This window comes from Rhipicephalus microplus, chromosome 3 (assembly GCF_043290135.1).
Source record: "Rhipicephalus microplus isolate Deutch F79 chromosome 3, USDA_Rmic, whole genome shotgun sequence".
NCBI classification, from domain to species: Eukaryota; Metazoa; Arthropoda; class Arachnida; order Ixodida; family Ixodidae; genus Rhipicephalus; species Rhipicephalus microplus.
This window is the reverse complement of record NC_134702.1, coordinates 248,803,149-248,825,783: the sequence shown is the minus strand read 5'-3', so window position 1 is coordinate 248,825,783 and position 22,635 is coordinate 248,803,149. Positions and strand designations below refer to the sequence as shown.

Here is a 22,635-nt window from a genome sequence, read left to right as displayed (position 1 = left end):
ACTTGCTTGTCCATACACAGCAAAGTACGGAAAGGGGTTTCTCGCATATCGAGGCTTATTGTGCTGTGTACCCAGCTCAGTGGGCTTGAGCAGTGCTGAAAGTCTAGGCAGGGCTTTGAGGAGGTACTGTTGTATTCCAGAAGTCTCGGATATGCCTCAGGGCCAACCCAGTGCTACAGCCTCCTCGAAAAGCCAACTTGATGTGGCATAACGCGCTGTTTGACATCTGACCCAGCACTATTTTCATATAGAAAGCTGAAGCTAGAAATGCTCGTAATCTCAACCACTAACCGATTTTCTCACAGATTTCATACCATGCAGGCAAGTGCTGGTGTGTCGTGCAATGGTTTGCTCGATACGTCATACTGCAATTAGCGTGCCCACAGTAGGGCTGCGTTGTGATTTAATTCACGGCGTACTATATCTTGTAGTTTATTGCAAGCCGATTATGAGAACTGACCTTGCTGTGAATTGTTTATAGGTGCAGCACGACGCGCACAGCTACCAGAGCCGCGCTCACAGGCTCGCCACCCTGTTTATCATGACGGCTGGCAGTGCCAACGCCAGCCAGTTTCCTATTATGTTCATCGTCTACGGAGGAGGTGAGCGTGTCACTAAGCTGTCGTCACAGGTTATGGAAAATACCATTTGTTTGGTCTTAGAATAACTTTGAACAGTAACGGGTAATATAACGGCGTGTTGATTCGGCGACATGTAATTGTAAACTGTGAATTCCTAGTATTGTTCAAAAGAAGGCATTCTGATTTAAAAAAAAATAAAATGATATTAATGTCTTCGTTGTCTTCTACCATGGTTTCCCATCCTTAATTTTCTCTTTGTATCTTTTAACCCTACCTTACCATTGCTCTTTACACTACTACCCTACTTTGACTAGGTAAGTTGTGAGGTGCACTTCTCTCTTTATTTCTTCTTTGGAATCACTCTCCACACACGGTATTTTAGCATGCGCATTTCCTAGCAGTGCGATTTTTTCTGCGCGAAGAATTCGTATCTAAAGAATTTTTACTTAATGAATATAGATCGTAAAATGAACATTTGGATCCTCGAGCTAAACCAAATGGGCTTGTTGAAATATTAGTTGAATACCGTACTGGTTAGTTCTCTGTGACATCGCTAATATGAAGGATAATATCAGCGCTCAAAAGAGTGAAAAAAGGTGACCGCTCGAAACCCTTGAACTCGGGTGGCACCGTCTGCTTGCCGGGTCGCCCAAAGCTGGCCGGCCAGCTCGTCGCTGCTAAGTACAACCTCCTAGCGGCAGCGAAGCTGGCTTAGCTGTTCCGCAGCAGTGACCGCAGCTTCGGCAGCGGCCGCCCCTGCCCTCGCGTGGTGGTAGCAGCTGCAACCGGCCACCGTGTTTGTCCCCGCCTAACATGCGTCGTGAAGGGAGCGGCGGCAGTGACATTAACTTTCCTGGCACACTCCCAAATCATGTGCCGCATTGTGACCCTTTCTCCGCACACTTTACAAGCAACCGTCGGGAATAGGGTTAGATAACACAGGCATAGGATCAGCGGGCTGTGGTGCGCATTTGTTTGCAATAATCTCAGAGTTATGGCCTGTCTTTTGTTATTATATTTGTGTGGTGGTGGGTATGTGCGTCTGTTTATTCTGTACTGTTGCGTAATGTCATTGAAAATGGTCAGGCGATCACCACACATTCATTCCGAATGTTGCTGTTGTGTTAAAACTGTGCTCAGCCCTCTCTCGGAGGTGAAGGCGGTCACCGCATAGACCGCGGCTCGGTAAGTGAGATCTCTAGTCACGGCGTGTCAAAGCATTTACAAACAATATACAGATGAATAAAGCGCTATATCCTTAACATTTTTGTTTCAGGTGCTTCGCAATATCACATACAAATTTGCTGAGAGGCGCTTTCGAATGAATGAGTGCAGAGCAGACCGCTCACTTTTCATGGCCACGTCATGATTTGCTAGCTGATAGGGCTGCCCCTGCTTAGAGTCCACTGCACTTTCTCATACAGTGCCATTCCTGCTGGCATACCTGGCGTTTCTCGGAGCTGTGGCTTTTCCCGTCATGCACCTGGAGAGCAACTTGGCGCAATTCGCCGGTGATGGAAACAGGGGCATCTTCAGCCCTGTCCCACTATTCATCGGTCAGTGAACATCTAGTGACGTGTGCTTACATGTAAACAGCATCTTTATAGTCGGCCGAAATGAGGGACTTATGACTTGTAAAACTGTGGTATTTTGGTGGAAACAAACTGGTAGCGGGGGCCTCCGTTACTGAAGGTAGGGCATCAGGGCACAGTGCAGTTTAATAATTATTTTTATTTATTTATAAGTATCTGATCTGGTACCAGATCTTGGCAGGGTGGGTATACATGTAATCGAACACACATTTTAGTACACACGAAGTAATAGCAAATAAATATATCATTTAAACCTTTATGAATAATTCTTTGAACACTTTAGTCAATTCATCAAAATACACATACAATAATGCGTAGTTCTTCACGAAAGACGCCGCTGAAACCTGCTTCATTTAGGCATCACATGAAAAGAAATTGTGCGCCACGTACCGACAGCGGTAAGTTGGTGTTGATTCGAAGTGAGGTGCATATAAAAGGGTTTACTGGTGGGCGAGCTGCTGTTTCGACAGGGACACCATCGTAAGCAGCACAACGAAACAGGACGCACAAAAATAAATAGATGAGCACAGAGGCGCATGAACTACTGATTTATTCAAGGCAGATCCGCACCCTACTACATCAAGGATCTGCACAGGCACACCGTCACAACAACCAATATTATAAAAAAATATACAAGGTTCAAAATGAATTGCATTTCAGCACTGTGTAGCCCGATAAACGTGTCACGCACGCAGCCCTCGCTTGTTTTCCTAATAAAACGCTTTTAACGTTTTTCAAGCCATTTTATTGTCTTCTACTACCTAGCATTTCTGCAAATCGGAGATCGCCATGTGAGCGAACCAGGCAGTGGTCAACGAGGTGACTTCTCTCTCTATTACACAGATGTATTTCGTGTTCCCTGACTTCGTCATTGGGGCAGCATGCAATCAAGCCGATGTAGATTTTGGCGCAAGACAAGGAATTTCATACACGGCGATGCTGGCGCACACAACACAACGTTTGTTATGGTTGTTTAAGCAGCCCTCTTTTTGCTTGACATGGGTGGTGTGGCGGCTCAGCTGAGCGAGCTTCTTCAGGGCCGAAAAAAGCAATGGCATGTTGAAACGACTAGATTTTTTTCAGGCTATGTGTGACCTCTTGCTTGTATGCAAATACTTGTGGTCTGTGCCTGTCCAGCAGGAATTTCACGGCCTCCTTTGTATCGTCGTAATTCATCTTCTTAAGAACCATCTCGGCAGCAGACATGACAACAAACCTAAATAAGCAGAAAGTTTGCTCTTCGGAAGTCGTTCGTTCTCAGTCTACAAAATCGTTCTGGTCTAGAATTGATGAGTTTTTATTCAGCTGACTTTCCTGGGTCAGTATTCAGGCCTTTTGCTGAGCAGTTTCTTAAGGTGAAAAAATATATCGTGATACCAACAAAGCCGCAAAGTCGCTGGTGGACAGACAGAGGCTTGCTGGAAGTGTTCTCATACTTTCACAAGGTCAGTCAATCAATCAATTGAGATTTTAAATTTCATAAATTTTTAGCCACAATGGTAGTTTATACAGATGCAAAGTGAGTTCTCAAAGTCAAAAGACTGTATAGGGGACGTCCTATAAGGAATGAATGACAAAAATATGTACAACGCAGCTAAATATGAAAACAAGCCGGTCATTGAAACAAAAGATGCATAAAAGTAACATGATATAAATAATGGCTAAAAATAGTGATCATGACATGATTACGCTGAGTGCAAATAAGATCGAAGTAAGAACTGAATTGTGTGGAAATCAGAGAGAGCTTTATTATATCAAGGTGACTAGTTCTAGATTTGCGTGGCTAAGAGGATAGTAGTGAACACAACGAAGTAGTTTTGTGAAAGTGTGAGGATACTGAATTTTGTTATTTATGGCCAATTGAACTTTTCCGTTGATAGATTTTCGCGTCAGAAATCAGAGTGGGTATTTGTGTAGGTTTTGCACCGACAAAATACTATTACAGAGGAGCCATGGAGAGGCTCATAATGTATAGCTGTTCGGTGTAATGATACGAATAGCTTGATTTTGAGTATACTGCATTGGCAATAAATTTAGCAAATACTGGTTTCTCGATGATTATGTGCAGTAAATATTTCACGTATAGACGAAAGCAAAGTGAAGAGAGATAAGTGTTTTTTAATAAAAATTGCAAACTACGAATATAAACCCAATGCTATAAGCTACGTTTTGTTAACGATAAAACAATCTTATCAACTTTCAGGTGTTTATCTTATGTGTGCTATGAAACATGAAATTGTTAGTGGGATAAGATCTGTTCGAAGCAAAGGTGCATCATGAAGATCCTGAAAAACGCTTTTGCTTATGGAAGTCAATGACGAACTTGTATTTCGTAGCATTATAGTGCGGTTTGTTTTGTTGACTCCAGGTCACTGTGTTATCCGCGTCATGTTTGACTTTACACTTCAATGAAGTGATTTCACGTGAGAAAAGAATGTTAGTGTTGCCAGGGTAAAAAATACAGCGAGATTATTTTAGGTGTGGTGAAACGTCATTCATATATATTGCTACAATACCGAGGGGACGCGTGGGAGAAAAGGAGAGCGAGGCTGGAGCGAGCGGTGATCTGTGAAATCCTTGCACTCTCGCATTCACCATCACCTGTGAATAAAAATATCTCTCCATAAAACGATTGGTGGAAGGTGCGGGTAAATCGCAGCGATTCCTGGCGAACTATCACGGAACTGTGTCTCAAGAGCTACGCCGAAGCTACTGACTGGCTGGTCTACAACCACTCTTTGTGGATCCTATTGCAGCCAACGACACCAGGCATCTTCGCCTGGCGATACGTGGCCCCGACAGATGGTGCCACGGAGCTTTTCTGGGAATGTCGGAAACGATGTCGATGAATAGCTGAAGCATTTCAATCGTGTGAGTAAGTACAATTGTAGGGATGTGGCTTCCCGGTTGACCAACGTCGGAGTGTTTCTACAAGGGGCGGCGTTCGCGTGGTTTGAAAACCACGAAGAAACAATAACGAACTGGAAAGCGCATGAGAAAGAAATAGCGAGCTGCTTCGGGCAACCATTGATGAAGAAAAAACACGCTGAGAAAACTTTGATGCAGCGTGATCAAGTCCCCGGTGTAACATGCACAACTTATTTTGAAAATATTCTGAAATTGTGCAAGTCTGTAGACCCACGAATGTAAGATGATGATAAAGTTGGGCATCTCCTCAAAGGAATTGCTGAGGATATTTACAATTTCCTCATTGACAAGGACACCTTGGCATCTGTAGCAGACGTACTCCAACACTGCCGCACGCTTGAGACACTGAAGGCTGGTCGCATCACTCCCAAATTTGGTAGACTTGCCAATGTCACCACCGCAAGTGTCGACGTCGCTCCTACATCATCCGGTGATCTTGCCTGAATGATCAGACAAATCTTACGCAAAGAACCTGGACGACTTGATGGTGTCACTCCGCCGAGGGCACATGCTAGCGGCGCTTCCCCACCATACTACGCAATGTGTGCTGCCGTTGATACCACGCTATATGATGTGCCCCAATCAAGAGCACCGGTGCCTCAAACCGACAACCTACATCTTCCGCCGTGGTTTCCAGAACGCCTTCAGCCATACACCTACAATGGTGACTTCGTGGCACGATCAAAGGTACATAAAGCCCTGTGAAAGGTTTGGCCACGTGCGCGAGGTCCCTGTGTGCTATAACTGCGGTTTTCGTGGACATGGGGCTCAATTCTGCGGTCAGAGGCGTCGCTCCCAGCAGCGCTACTACGAAGGACCATCAGCATCTTCTCAACAAAACAGCTGGCATTGGGGTATGCGCTCAATGCGGGAGGAGCCACATAGACTTTCCTTATGTTGTTTGTTTCTTTGGCACAAGTTCGCCCCAAATACGTGGTTAAATTAAAGTTTATCTTTTCATTGTGCGTTTCATAATGGTGGAGGAGGTAGGATATGATTCCAAGCCCTTGTCAAGTCCAGAAATGCAGCCCAGAGCCACAGCGACCTGATTACAACGAGCTCACTCCATTTCACTAGCACTGCCGCCGTTTGCGTGGTGAGGACCCCGAATTTTCACCTTTGTCGGATTCTATAAGACTCTTAACGGATTTGAACACAAATGCCGGTTACATGACAACTCTTGTTACGCCAGCTAACTTGTACTGAATCTCCCACTGACGCCAAAGCCTTTTCACGGAGACACCTATGAAGACGCGGAAGACTGTCTAGAAGGTTTTGAGCATATTGCGAAGGCTAACAGATGAGAGGCAGGTCGCAGACAGGGACGCGTCCACTTCTCACTGGAAGATAGCGCTCAAACGCACTTCGAAAACCGCGAGTCTTCCATGCGGTTATGGGAGAAATCCGACAGGCGCCGCTCGTAACTTACCTGAGTACAGATAACACACACACACACACACAGAGAGAGAGAGAGAGAGAGAGAGAGAGAGAGAGAGAGTCGAAGCTGCTCTCCAAGCGAGAAGCCAGCGCAACAGAAAAAACGTGGCCGTCTAGGTAGAGGATATGTCCCGCCTATTCTGCCGAGCGGATCCCATTATGAGTGAGGATAAGAAACTGGGTCCCCTAATTGCGCGGGGTAAAATAAAAACTGTTTCGTGTCCTGGTTCACAGCCCTGCAAACACCATCACTGGGTTTTGTTCCGAAGCGGGTGTGTTAAAAAGAACGCTTTAGAAAGCCTCTCCAGCTTTTATAAAATTATGCCTTTTGCACCACAAGCTTAAGATCGCACCCCATGCCAATAAAACTTTAGCATATACGACCCTCATGAGACCCAAAATAGAATACGGCTGCATCATTTGGGATCCCTTCACAAAAACATTGATGCTCTTGAAAGAATTCAAAGAAAAGCAATGCGAATCATTTTTTTTTCTAAATACAGTTGCCATGACTTTATTGCTGACTTTTTTTTACTCCAATGAATTTCAAACTTTAGAAATGAGGCATAAGATTGCCCGACTGAAGTTTTTTTATGCTTTCTTCAATGGTGAACTTTTCGTAAATCTCGAACCTTACATAACCCTTTCTGAGACTAAGAAAACTCATCATTCACACTCCCCCACACTCTCTCTTTATCTTCCCGGAGCAGCACTCTTTAAGTATTCATTCTTTCCCCGAACTATTGAAGAGTGGAACCTAATGCATTTTCATTACCTGGACACGCCTGAATGACTACATAATCACTGTTTTCTAAAACTTTTGATTTTTAGTTGCTTGTTAGGAGTTTTTGTTTGAGACTCTCATTATGTCCATTGTACGTGCATTTATTTTGTACCTTGCCACTCCTGCTTGAGTTGCATAGCCTGCAGTATATTGTAAATAAAAAAACAGCGAACAAGAATGTACAGCAGAGAGGCGAACATGACCGCTTCGGACTCACTGCCGGCAGCCTTTGGAAGCAGCATGTAGATGTTGCAGAGCTGGTACGGTCTGTAGTACGAAAAGTACTCCAGAAACAGTGACTTGGTCAAAATGCTTCAGTGCTGTAATTGCTAGCCGATCTGATACACGAGGAAGTTTCTACAGAAGCGCTACTACCGCGTCAGCGACATTTGTCCTACCTCGATGTCCTACTGTGAGGAACCCCCGGACATGCGGACGTCGCAGCCACGGCGCCTATGCAGCAGCCAATGTGTCAAAGCCCAATGAAGCCACCACCCGAGACGAGACTCAGGAACATAGATGTCTGGTGCTCTCCCGATATTATACTTGTTTATTTTTATTTTTACAAAATACTGCAGGTCATGTGGCCCATGCAGGAGGGGCAGGGTACAACATAAATACATCTTAAAGCACAATTAAATATCATAAACAAATTGGGTAACAATAAAAACAACTCTAAATAAAATATAATTAGGAAATAGTGAAGAAGTAATTCTGTATTGATTCAGTTGAGTCCAGATGATCAATAGGTATTAGGTTCCATTCCTCTATGGTGCGGGTAAAAAAAGAATATTAAAAGAGTTTACATCTGGCAACATAAGGAGAGAGTGTGAGGGGATGAGGATGACGGGTTTTCCTATTCTCAGAAAGGGTTATGTAAGGACTGAGATCTGTAAAAAAATTACGATTTAACAAAGAATGGAGGAACTTCAGTCGGGATATTTTGCGCCTCAATTGAAGTGTGTGAAAACCGTTAGAACGTATAATATCAGTTACAGATTCCTCACGGCTGTATTTAGAAAAAATGAATCGCATGGCTTTTCTCTGTATTCTTTTCAAGACAATTAATATTCGTTTTGGTGAAAGGATCCCAAATAACGGAGGCGTATTCTAACTTGGGTCTGATAAAAGTTCTATAGGCTAAAGTTTTCACATCATGGGATGCATGTTTAAGCTTGTGTCGAATTAGACATAATTTTCTGAAAGCAGAAGAGGCGGTGTTAGAAATATGGGTACTCCAGTTGAGGTTGTTAGTAATGGTAACTCCAAGATATTTGTACTCCTTAACTTCAATCAATGAGTCTTGGCCAACGGAGTATGAAAAGATCAGGCGTACTGTTTTTTTAGTTATGCGCAGGAGCACAGACTTAGAAGAATTTAGCTTCATGCCCCATTTATTGCTCCACTTAAAAATACTGTTTAAGGCTGCACTAAGCAAGCATTGGTCTTCAACACTATTATTTGCGTTAAATTTAACGCAGTCGTCTGCGAAAAGACGAATATTTACTCGGGCTTGTATGACATCTGTTATGTCGTTGCAATAAATAAGGAATAATGGTGGGCCAAGTACACTTTCCTGAGGGACCCCTTAGGTTACCGAGATAGAGTCAGATTGTTGTCCGTCAATGATAACACACTGTTTCCGATGCATTAAATAAGCAGATAACCATGATAACTTGAAGCCAAGAAAACCAAAGAACTCTAATTTGCAGATTAATTTGTCATGAGGAACTACATCAAAAGCCTTTTGAAAATCTAGAAAGATGACGTCCATTTGTCCACCTCTGTCAAGAACAGAAGCGAAAGAATGTATGACGGTATTTAATTGGCTGATTGTCGAAAGACCCTTCCTAAATCCATGTCGAAAAGGAGTTAAATGTCATGCTCATTTAAGAAGTTAATAATGTAATCAGAAACGATATGCTTAATCATTTTGCAAGAAGATGATAAAATAGAAATTGGACGGTAATTTAAAACTGAAGATGGGTTGCCCTTTTCAAAAATTGGTACAATGCGTGCAATTTTCCAGTCGGGTGGAAGTATCGCGGATTTGAGAGAGACCTGAAAGACAACGACGAGAAATTTGCTTAGTGGTTCAGCGTAACGCCGAAGGAAGGAGTTAGTAATGCCATCAGGACCGACGGAAGATTTCGTCTTCATTTGTAAAAGCATGTTAAGCACACCTTGTTGAGAAGTATTGATATCCGAAAAGGAGGACCGTGAAATTTGAAAAGAAGGGTGAGTAGGCGGGAAGAAGACACTGTGAAAGTGGGCATTTAAAAGGTTAGCAATGCTTTTGGGGTCAGTTATTGCAGTAACGTCGTAGGTAATGCTCGTTATTGATTGGTTTTTCTCCTTAATAAAGTTCCAAAACTTTGGTGAATCTTCCCTTATAAAGCTAGGTAAAGTGTTGCAGAAATAAAACTTCTTTGCATCTGTAATAGATTCCGACAGAGCTGTACGAACAGTGGTTAATTGAACGGCAGCAGCTTCTTTTTTTCGTAATCGTTTGGCTTTACGTTTTAACTGAGTGGTACGCCTGTTCATCCAAGGTATGTGTTTAGTTGGTTTTACACGTTTGTTTGGTATGAACTGATCTATGAAGAATAAGCACATGGCTTCAAACTTGGTCCAAAGCTCGAGGACGTCACTTGCGCGAAATTCACAAAAGCAAGATTTAAGATAATCTATTACACTGATATCATCAGCTCGTGCAAAATCCTTCACAAACACAGGTGCATGCGTGACAGGCGTATGTTTAACATTCAACGAAAAGTGTACAGACACAATATCATGGTCAGATAGGCCAGGCTCGACAGATACAAGGTAATTAGAAAAGGAACGATCAAGAAAGACGAGATCAAGGAGCGAGTCAATACCAGTTCCATGTCTAGTAGGCTCGCGAACTACTTGTGTGCTACCACTGTGAAGAGGCCGGCCATCTCTACCGCATGTGTCTTTAGCGGCAGGCGGGACTTTGTGGCTTCACTGTGGACACACCTCGACCGTGAAATGATGAAAGTCCATTAGAATTTGTTGAATACCTATCAACTACTCAAGTCTCACGTGGCTTTCAACATCAAACTCGGTCAGCAACGTCGTCGAAGTGTCGGTCACGCAGCCCCTGCCTTTCCGCAAGCTATCTAACACACCGCTCGCCAAGCCCATGTCGGGAAAAATAAAACCAGCGACATCGGGAAAAAAAGCCGTTGTCGACACCGAAGCCCGAAAATCTCTATCGCTGACTGCAACTGACGACGGCAGACTCGGTGACCGGTGCTGTAACTACGACGTCACTTCAGATTTGCGCGTGCATTTTGATGGCTACGAAGTCATTGCGCTGGTGGACACAGACGCTGATTACGCCGATTATTCGGTAATGCACCTTGAACTTTCTAAAACGCCCAGGAAAGTGCTGACACCATGGAAGGGGCCACAAGTTCAAACAGCAGGAGGACACCTCATCGAGCCATCGCGTATATGAACTGTGAGAATGGGAGTACGGGGATTCACGTACGTGGCAAGTATCGTAGCGCTGCCTGAGTACTTAAGAGAATGGATTACTGGCATGGAATAATGGTGGTGTGATCAACGTGCCAGAATCATGTCTCATTTTCAAAGACGCTTGCTCTCACAACCTTCGGCACTGACTAAAACGTCTGTGACCTCTGTATTTTGGACGACTACGTCGTAATACCACCGAGATCGCGCGTATCAGTTACAAGCAGAGCGTTCAGTGACTTCGAAGCAGTCACTGACAACAACACGGGCCTGGTACTTAAAAAAAGAATTTGCGTGGCGTGAGGCCTCGTTCAGCTACACGGAGGGTGCACCGACGTCTCGTTCACGAACTTTTTAAATGAGGTGCAGCGCATTGCAAAAGAAACTGTCATTACCCCTCTCAATAACTTCATTCAGGTTACGGAGGTGAGTTTTTCTGACACCTGGACATCTGGTGTAACAGATATATATTCTGTCCTCGTGGCCATCGACATATAACCACGAATACTACCAGACCAGAAGGAGCAAAGTGAGAGCCTCGTAAACGAATTCGTACCATGGTTCTCGGTATCATCACAAGTTCGACGTACACCTGTCGCCAAACATCGCATTCTTGTAGACGAAACGGTGAGGTCTATAATTCGGCATCCCTACCGAGGTTCTCCAAAAGAGAGAAAGGCTGTCGGAAGTCAAGTCGAAGAAATGCTTCGGGACAACGTTATCCAACCATCATCAAGGCTATGGGCGTCGCCTATGGTGCTTGTAGAGAAGAAAGATCGGACCTTACGTTTCTGAATAGATTACCGGAAGTCGAACGCCGTTAGTAAACGCGATGTTTCTTCTCTTCCAGGAATTGACGACACAGATGCGAAGTAAATTTCCACAACTAATCTCAAAAGTTGATATTCGCAAATAATTGTTGGTGAAAGGGATCGCGAGAAGACGGCATTCGTGACACCAGACGGTTTTTACGAATTCAAAGTGCTTCCATTTGGCCTTTGTTCAGCGCCTGCCATCATCCAATCGATGATGGACATAGCGCTGTCCGGCCTGAAATGGCAATCATGTCTTGTTTAATTGAGGAAGTTGTGGTTTTCTCGACTACATTTGAGCAACATGTCAAACGACTGCTGGTTGTTTTCACTGCCATTGATTCAAAAGATTGGCAATAAAATCATAGAAATGTCATGTCAGATTTCAAGGGCTTCCATTTCTTGGCCGTGTCATCAGCTTAGAGGAAGTTCGTTTTGATCCAGAGAAGACAGCGGCAGTGCCGAAATTCCCCAAACTTACCAATAGAAAGGCTGTTCGTCAATTTTAGCATTATGTGCCTATTGCCGATTATTTGTCGAAACTTTTTCACAGATCGCTGAACCGCTAACGGGGCTCACCAATGAAGACATGCCTTTTATCTGGCTTAGTGAACAGGAAGAAGCATTCTGTTAACTACGGAAGCATTTTCAGTCACTCAATTCGGGATCTTTCTGACCAGGAAGCCAAAATGAATCTCTACACCGATGCGAGCAATTTAGGGCTCGGAGCCGTCATCATTCAGTGGCCAAATGAGCACGAACGAGTAACTGCGAACGCTAGTCGAACTATTTCGAAAGCAGAAGCGAGCTACTGTGAGACAGATAAATAATGCCTAGCAGTCATGGACTATCAACAAGTTTTGGCCATATTTATAAGGTCGGCCTTTTTGAGCCAATAAAGACAGTCATTCATCGTGCTGGCTCGCTAATCTTAAGGACCCGTCTGGACGGCTTGCAAGGTGCAGCTTACGGCTACAGCATTATGACATAACTGTCGTATGTAAATCTAGTCGCAAGCACAGTGATGCTTACTGCTTATTTCGAGCGCTGATAGAACCAACTGTTTTTACTTTCAAAAAAGATGGGCAAGATTTTCCTTTTCGTGAAGCAGTGATGACATCAGAAATGGCGCGTCTTTAACAATCTGACCGAGATTTACGTTTACTGATGAAATACCTAAAATAGCACTATGTTGACTTTCCACGAGTGTCTCAGCGTGTTTCGAAGATGTTCATCTTTCAGCATAACGTCCTGTGTAAAAGAAACCATAAACACAATGCGAGCTTTCTCCTCATCGTCGTTTCAGTATTGCGTTCTCAGATCTTGGAAGCTTGACACGACGACCCTTCATCGGGACACTTAGGGGTGAGCAGAATGTTAACACACATTCGTACTAAGTATTACTGGCCAAACTTTCTGAGTACTGTGCTACACAACGTCAGAATTTGTCGGGACTGCCAGAAACATAGGATTTCATCGTTGAAACCTGCTAGGCTCCTTCAACCTATAGAGCCACCAGGAGCGCATTCATACAAGTGGGAATGAACTTACTCGGCCTATTTCCTAATTCATCTTCTGGAATGCGGTGGATCAGACTAGTTAAAACAGCTGTCGAAGTCGCCGAATTTTTGGTCATCAACATCGTACTGTGGCACGCAGCTCCTGCATTGCTGATAAGAAACCGAGAGACAACGTTAAGGGCTCATTTCACGAAGTCCATAATGAAATTGACACACACCAGTCATAAAGTTAGATACAATCTGCGATGAAGAGACGGCCAGTACACACCGGACGACCGAGTTTGGGTGTGGGCTTCTATACAAATTGGTGGCCAGTTCGAAAAGCTGCTGCGCCGTTCTTTCAGTCCCTACACAGTTGTTCGACAGATTGGTTCACTGAACTATGCAGTTGTTCCACACGCACAAGAAAGCTTTTCAATGTGGCGTCAGTTCACAGACATTTTGCACGTCGTAAGAACCGAACCCTATCATTAAAATAAACAATCGAGAGCACACCTCATCTGCTACAAAACAGCTTTCACTAAGAAGCTGTTTTAACGAGTCTAGAAACGATTTTGTGTGAAGCATCGGGACTATACAGTTTTGGAAGAGGGGCAATGGCACAAGCTACACTTAGACAACGCCTAGAATCACCAGTTCAGCAAGTAGCGTGTGCTAGCACGAGCCCCACGAGAGACCCCCCCCCCGCCTTATAAAAAAAGAAAAGCAGACGAGGTGGATGATTTCAAACAGACTCTTGGGTGGAGTGGCCAAACAGGCTTTCTTTGAGTTTGTTTCTTGGGCGCAAGTTTGCTCCAACCACTTTGTTTATCTAAAGTGTACCGTTTTGTTGTGCGTTGGAAAATGTTCAGAAAAGAAATTGAAGTACGATGGCGCTGTCTGTTATGACAGCGTCTGTTTCGTCGTTTACTTTTCTCGTCCTCTTTTTTTTTGTGCTGATCATTATGGGTGTATACTAATCTGTTAAGGCATTTAACAAAATAACCATTTTCCGTCTAGGTGATCCGTGGATGCGTGCCGACGAGGACTAGGCATGCCCCACGATTTTCGGTAGTCACAAACGCGATGACGGGTGCTGACCGAGTGACCATTGGTGTAAAAAACTTTCAAATGCTTCACCCGAAGAAAGACGAGAATACAGGCCTCTGAGATTGTCTACCGGTGCAGCTGAGAATTTCGGAAGCCAAGCACTATTAATGTCGCGTTTGTTCATTTCCACGGAAGAACACCAAATAGGTGCACTGCGCGCATGTTGTCAAATGCGTAGCAAGCCCGCCGCTCACGAATTTCGCCTTTATAGCGCAGTCAGTCTGTAACGCTGGTAGCGCAGCGCGTGTTTTCGTTTGAACTTGACAAAACATAAAAACACCTGAAACAAACTGAAGCTGGCCGGTCATGAACCTAACTATAACTGGTTGTGGTCTTTGGCTAAAGAAAAAAATTGCTACAAGACAGTTCAAGACATAAATACGCGCGATATGTTGGATAATGCACGTAAACTTCTTTTTCTCACATAGGGCTCCCTAAGCCACATTTTGAATCAGCCTAAAACAGCGGCATCGCGAGCCTGCATGTAAATTATACAGAATGAGAATTTTGCAATAAAATAGAGCACTTTTTAACGTTCCAGTGACGGAGCGAGTGTAAATGTGATTTTGCGAACAGTCGTGTGCGTCTAGTCACTTGTTATTGTTTTTTCATATTGGTAATGTTGTAGAGGAGCAGTAATGTACGCATATGGCTTGTTTGGCTCATGATAAGTGTAAAACAGCGCTACAGAGATGAGTCAATAAAAAACGGGAAACTATGGAGCCATGGTCGCATGTCCATGTTTCCATTGGTAGTATTTATTGCCTAATGAAACGTAATAATGCTGATTCGTTTTATTTGCCTATAAATCTGTCAATAAAGTTTGACGACATAGCTTTTTCTTGGCCACTTTAAGCTTGACGTCTTGCTGCTTTTCAACTCCATAGCGGCAACCTTGCCTGGAATGACAGTTTTCAGCATAGGCACAAGAAAAACTGCCTGAGTGTTATTGTGTTCCACCCTGTATTACAGGCCTCGGCATCACAATGAGCCTGTATGCGATTGTGCATATGGTTAGCGATTCGGTGGTGGTGTCCGAACAGCTGCTCTTTCTACTGGACTCACTGCGCGAGCCGACTTGGGATGCCTGCCTGAACGGGCTGCTGCTACCGCACAATCGCACCTGCTACGTGCCCAGACACGCGTTCGTGAGTGGCCTCGTGTTTCATTCTTCGTCAATAAGTTTTGATAGAGTCGAGAACAGAGTAAGGAGGTATATTAGTAGCTAAAATGTTCTACACACCGGTACGATAAAGAACGACGTAGTGTAAATATGCAAATGAACGCACTTTTACCACTATTCATATTCCACAAATATAAATTGCTATGTCCCCATATTCTGAAGAAAATGAGTAAATGGATCCAAGCCAAATCAAGATAACTCAAATAACTACCGTCCAACGAAAGCTGTAATATGAGATACCATACGCCAAGGCAAACAGGTAATTAGGAACATACAGAATAAAAGTGTGCAAACACGAGTAGGCGAGATGGTGTGCTCAGCAGCCTATCAAAATAACACGCTCTCATTAGATAAACTTGAGCATCTCTTAACGTACTTCGAAGAAAATCTGTGGTCAACCACCCGTGCTTATTTATGGCTAAAGCAAATAAACTGTCTTGCTCAATGCATCGGGATTCTCCACACTGCCAGAGAAATGTCGCTTGAGAAACCAAATCAGGAAAGGTACTGCCTCATCTGAAAGTATACCTGCAAGGACAACGTATGAATATAAAGACTGTTTTATTAAGGCTTTTTTGTCACTTGTTTTCGCTTCTGCATTTCTTAGTTTGCAAAGAAGGTATAAGCTTTCTGTTGGAAGAAAGCCTTCGTGTTAGCTTCTATATGTCTTCTTTTTCGTTCGCAGTACACAGCTATAGTAAAAATAGAATTCGAACAAGTCCAAACCTCTAGGAGTAGGTGACTTATTAGGTAGCGCCATCAGTGCGACAGCAAATAGGAGTGACCGTTTCTTTCTCTGTTTTTTAATCAGATACGCACTCCCAGCTATTCTGAGAGCCCATACTAGTACAACTGACCTTTCAGTAATGCACCCCTTCAACACCACCGGCATCAGTTGACACGTATACCGTAAAAACTGGGGACCCTTAAGCTTCGCCATTAAAAGTTTGGCACGTTAGCGTTATGTTGTTCCTAGTGCGTATTTCACCGACATAGTGAATACGTTAAACTTGTATGATGATAGTGCACTACAAAAATTGAATAGATAAATGTCGCTTGTGTCAGGGAAGCTTCCGCATGTGGTTATATTCTGTGTAATGGGTAGCATGCTCTAAACCACAAGCAATCATGCGCGTATCTTTCCGAGCTTGCTGTGCACAATATGTTGTCTTGAAAAAAAACCTGCGACAATCTTTCTTCTTCAATCTGCACCGGCAAAGTTCGAGGATATAAGAATATTGAGATGAACGGAAAGATATCTCAACATCGGTACAAGATAATGAATGTTATTAGTCTTCAGACTTCTAAATCCCAACAGAGAACGAGAAAGAACGCTCCCTTTTGCATTTAGCTCTATCTTTGAAGTCAAAGGCCACTTCTGATCACCGCGCGCCACTCACAGAGACGTACCGGACGACTAACTATAAAATCGCCTCGTGACCACCGTTGCGCAGCGCTTGAAGAATTGTTTTGCATTTGTTTCTCGCCTTCACAGTTAAAACAGCAATTCTTTTGTATCTGAGGAAGTGTGAAAAGTGCTTTTATAGTTTTTAGTGCGCTATAGCGCGGCCCATCGCAGACAGTTTGCATGTTAGAAGTGATTTGTCGTTGCAAACCATTCGAAATCCTCGGCGTATCACATCACTTCCACGTGTTATTTCTCAACACAAAAATAGCTGCTGTGTGTCACTCTAGCCCAAAAAACAGTGAAGTTTCTTTGCTGAAATAAAGTTATACCTGCGTTGTTTTCTGGCGTTGGTGCTCGTGAAACAAAATCGGTGCATTCCACAGTTCCAGAAGTGATGAAAACTGCATGATTGACTTGCAACGCAAGGCCCCTTTAATTCCTTAGGAACCAAAAAAGAAATATTTCTCCGATTGAAATACCAAGGTTTCACGCATTTTATTAAATTTAATAAACAAGAACACTTGCAGTGTTTCAAAAGAGTTTCACGAGATTTCGCAGAAGTTGTTATACTGAACTTTAAAAAAGTGCGTTGGGCTCCCGAGATAGCATAAAAAAAAGCTAGCTGCGCAAGTGTGCAGAGTATGCTAGGCCCTTGCCAAACGAATAGCACAAGTGTAATAGCCCATACAGTTTATTACCACGACAAAGGAAGATTTTGAATCTCTTTTGGGGAAAGCGAAACGGAAGGTTGCAAAAGCACATTTTTCTCTGATCTCGCAATCTCATGGACCTGTAAAACTTTTTTTGTCATTTTATCATTCGCCTTCGACAGGATGGAAGTATTTTCTACAAAAGACTCGCACCAACAATCTTGGCAATAAAGGCCGAAATATCTCAAGATTGATTACGTTACCCTATAATTATGCTGATTTAGTTAGATTTATGCGCCTAATGGTCAGGTAAACGTAGGTTGTTTTGAAAGATAGTTCTTTTTAAATAAAGCACGTTGTGCCCACAGAATACAAAAAGTTTTCAATGGTTTATCGGGCATGCGTTTACGCTTTTTTTTTTCAATTACACTTTTTACATACCTTCTAGAGACACTCCAGAGAGAAGACCAAGTCGACCTTTGACTTTCCCGCTATTCTTCTGAGATTGTGCGAAACGCTATTCATATATGAAATAACGGCAACTTATTGAGCTTGAACACCACCACTGATGCTTCTTCGTGGCCTTTTTAGCTGTCTGCTCAAGCCCTTTGCGACAGAGCTCAGCATACTTTATAGGTACCCAGAGTCTGTTACGGACTTCGCCTGATCCAGAAAACTTGTTTCTACCTTGTGCGTAGAGGACTTCACGAAGGAATTACTAAAACAAGATTGTACTGTTCCACGTATACCGAGCTTTGAATGAGCAGAAGAAAGCAGCCGGACGGCGTGATTCCTTCTTGGCCCAAAGCTACAGCATCCTTTCTGCGGTGAAAAGTGGACTCATATATCTAGAAACCTAATAAAGTTGCCGTTGCACTCTTCATGCGTCAACCACAAAGAGGACATGACTTCTCTGAATGACCTTAGTATTTTTGAGACCGCAAGTGAAAACTACATTATTCATTATTCAAAACGACTAATGTTCATCAAGAAATATAAATACATGCACAACATCACCGTATTTTTCAGGCGTTTGTTAAGAGTCTCATCATCACTGACTAAGTGCAAGTCCTTTATGCAGGGAGAATTGCATGACTTAATGCACATCCTATTATTTTGTTTACCAGTCTTTTCATTATTTCGACTTCGTGTAAGCACAGTTCATATAAAAGCCGTGGAGCCAGCGAACCCGGTATCAAGTCCAACCTGAAGCCCTTTTGTAATTGTAGTGCTGCAAACTTGAGCATTTCTACATGACAAATAATAATCTGACAGACAAGTATGCCAATGAAACTATAGGTGATATTAGTATAAGTATTTGGAATGTAAAGGTGAAGGAGGAAAACTGTATAGAAAAATAACTTGCGGTGGACAGGTGCCTAACTTGCGGCCTTTGAATAGCACTTACGATGTCCTACCAACTAAGCTACAACAGTGGCTATTCCTCCATCCACTTTATCTGGTCTATATTTGCATTTAAACGTGGAAGCTTCAGTAAGTGCCACGTGTTGCTATGGTGGCGAGTGTTGAACAGTTTTCTTGCGTGTTTAGCGAAACGTAGTATAAGGTCTTATTACGAGATGGCCACTGATTAGTTGTCAAGATAAAATGATAACTTGCTGTGAGAAGGCATCGAAGCTGCGACAATATAAAAACGCTAAGTTGGAAGAGCACCTAACAAGGCCTAATTCTCTGACGAAGGCCGTGCTACTGCAAAAAGGTTATTGCATGAAGAAGTTACTTGCTCTCTCCTTTCGTACGTGCACCTGCTGCTTTTTTTACGTACAGGATGCACTGAAGTATTCCGATATAAATAAATAAATAAATAAATAAATAAATATATATATATATATATATATATATATATATATATATATATATATATATATATATATATATATATATATATATATATATATATCTAACAGGAAATAATGCCCAGGAATGTGTAGGGGAAGTTATTAGAACCAAAATAATGTAAATAGGAAGAAACAAAGGTGACTGAAAAAATAACCAGCCGTGCGCAGGAATCAAACCTACGACCTTAAATTATGCGTTTGATGCTCGAACGCAATATTCGAACGCGTCGTTCATTCCTCGCATTAATGCCAGCTCTTTCATCAGTTTCTACGCTCAGGGCATCCTTATGCTTCCCCGAACGCAACAGCCAGCCTCGCCCACCAGAGTTTTCGATTAACATACGAGGAAACTAACATGCGATTCCTCTAATGCGGTATGCCTACTCGCATGCAACGTGTGCAGTATGCAGTACATCGGACAAACAGAAACACCATTTAGGATTCGCTTCAATAATCCTAGAGTCCATGAGTAATCAGCTCAAATTCTACCCCTTTCAAAACATCTCAATCTTTCTGACCATGCATTCGACAAACTATCAGTAAAGCTCTTAGAGACGGGATTGAAATCGAACCGAGAACGTGAACAACGAGAGCCATACCTTATCCACCAATTTAACACCCTCGATAGAGGTGTAAATAAGAAACCGAGTACACTTGCAGCAATTAAAGCATTAGAAAACAGTAACTGTAATAATGAAAAAATAACTGAGTGCACGGCACTGCAGCTGCAAAGGGCCCTGGACAACTCAAAATAATTTTAAGTGTAACTACCCTTCCTATGTACAGCTGTCATCTGTTTCTGTTTTTAGCTCACTATACAATAAATTGTGCCAAACATGACATGCCCAACAGCAACCCTGTGCACAGTCGGGAGGTCCCTACTACACGCGTAATGCAGAAGCGAGCAAGAATTGCCATTGCACCCACTTGCCAGCCTCTTCGGCAATACGCGGCACCCCTATTTCTATGACGAGATGTCGACGAGGCGCTAAGTAGTTGAAGGCTTAAACTTCCTAAAAAAGCTCTTTTTCCTGCACACCGAGCAGTCAGAGCCAGGAGGTGCCGCCTGGTCGGGAACAATGCGTTAGTAAAAGGAATAATATACAGACTGCAGACATCCTAAAGTTAAAAAGGAGAAAGGGGAGAAAGATGAAGGGGGAAGGGGAAGGAAGAGTGAAAGGGGGCGCCCGAGGGATACCACCATATATTATCCTTTTTTCGTTTTTTGTTTTTTTTCTACTTTTTTCTTTTTGTTTCTTTAGTTTTTTTTCCTTTCTCTCTCACCCTCTGATTCAAGATTGTATAAAGCTGAGCACCAACAAAGTGTACCCTCAATCCTGATAAAAGCCAGGCTCTAGGCCAATATATATATATATATATATATATATATATATATATATATATATATATATATATATATATATATATATATATATATATATATATATATATATATATATTCTATTGGCTTTACCGCATGCTGCTTGAAAAATTTAGGAAACAAATTTAGAGGCGTAGTGCCCTCTCAAACTTCCCTACTTTTTGTTAAACAATGTTCCATAAAAACAATACAAACAATACAGAAAATTATTCGTTGAATTTTGAATTTTTACCGGGCAAAGTTTTCCTGCGCGTTCACAGTGATCCCCTGTAGACATCTGAGTATCAAAACTGCCGAACTCTCATGTTCCACTGCCTGCTGCGTAACCTCAAGAATATAAAGATTTTTCTATGTTTACAATTCTATGGTCTTCCTGGCCAGGAAAATTTTTTCCATCATTTTAAAGAAAACATGTTTTCATTTCAAAATGTTTGCGGGAAGTATATTTAGCAAGTTTCACCAGAAAAAAATTGTCAAAAGAGAAAAAATGTGTGATTTATTCCATTTTCCACACCATATTTCACACTGATGCGGTCTAAGCAAAAATATGTGGTATGTTAATTTTCTTAAAACACTTTAGCTGTAAGCACTAAAGAAAGTCTCTTGAAAATATCTTTAGATTTAAGAAAGAAAAAACTTTGAAGTTGGTTCTCCGAGCACTCCCAGCACTGCTGCTTGAGGCCAACTTGCCTCACTTTAGGAGCTTGCGTGATCTTCATGGCGCCGATGTGCGGCTACTTGCGAATGGATGACAGTGGTTGTGGAGGGCTCGAAAATTGTGTTGTTTCATTTCAGAGTTGCATGCACTGACTTCGTTGCTAGTTGAACACGCGTAGTGGGCATACTAAAATGTGAGGACGCTGGAGACGGGCTTCCGCTATTGCAGAATATATATGCACTACAGAGACACTCGCGCAAAGTATACTGAAGAAAGTTTACAAGTATACTTCAGACGATTTCATATTAGAACTTTAAGGTAAGAAGAAAAGCTAAAACTTCATTATATTGCGTGTTTCGAACAAACCTATTGGTATACGACATAACGACCTGATGATGAAGCTTTAGCGCCTATACGTGAAACTGGTGACATCAAGAAGGGCACACATGTAAGACATTGAAATATCTCATCACTTGGATTACTTTTTTGATGAATATGACGTCGTACCTGCGAGAGCAGTATTAGTTGAAGCTTACTGGAAGAATTGAAAGTTCCGTATGCCATTAATGGTAGCCTATTTGCTGAACCTCTGTTCGAGCCTGCCTCTGTGTTCGTCAACCATGTTTCTTGACACCCATATACACGTGTTATTTCTGACGTTGCTGTCTGCCTATGCGAGAGCTGAGCTGGTGTCGTTAATTGGTCTTTGTAGGGCCTTTGAAGGTTTTCTCTTGTTGCCAGGCGCTTTATGGTCCCTTCGACACCGTCACACGCACTCTTTCCAAGAGAAGTAAAGAAGTTCTGAACAACAGAAACACCAAAGTTCTGTTCAGGGGGACAAAGGCTGACATTTTTTTTTCGATATTTATACTGCGCTGGCGCACCATCTGAAAATCAATGAACTTTTGCAATATTGGGCGCATCATTTTTTAATCTTTCTAGTATTTCGCTAAAAACGCGTTCACGAAAGAAGAGTCATGCTCCAAGCAGTCTGATATTACAGGAAATGATTTCACAGAAATTTCTGAAGGAGTGCTTTCTTGTTGGTAAAAGTATGCGACAAAGAGATTAATTTTTGGTTGGGTGTTCACCAAGTGATAAGCCTGCGGAGCGTCTAAAACTAAGAAGCTCCAATTCTCAGCGAAGTATATCAGCAAGATCACTTCGCTTTTTATTGAGCAACACTTGGGCTCGCGCAAGTATCGTGGCTGCTGCTTGCTAGTATATTTTTGTGTCTTTATTTGCTACAGCA

General features: G+C 42.6%; 1 protein-coding gene across 1 annotated transcript; it reads left to right on the top strand.

The window, feature by feature from the left end:
* The first annotated feature begins 315 nt into the window (after positions 1–315).
* On the top strand, positions 316–16,274 carry LOC142803184 (sodium- and chloride-dependent neutral and basic amino acid transporter B(0+)-like). The gene is made up of 5 exons (XM_075888278.1): positions 316–321; positions 482–602; positions 2,006–2,137; positions 15,217–15,392; positions 16,239–16,274. Exons 1-5 carry the CDS (start codon positions 316–318, stop codon positions 16,272–16,274), a joined length of 471 nt encoding a protein of 156 aa, XP_075744393.1.
* Positions 16,275–22,635: the final 6,361 nt, after the last annotated feature.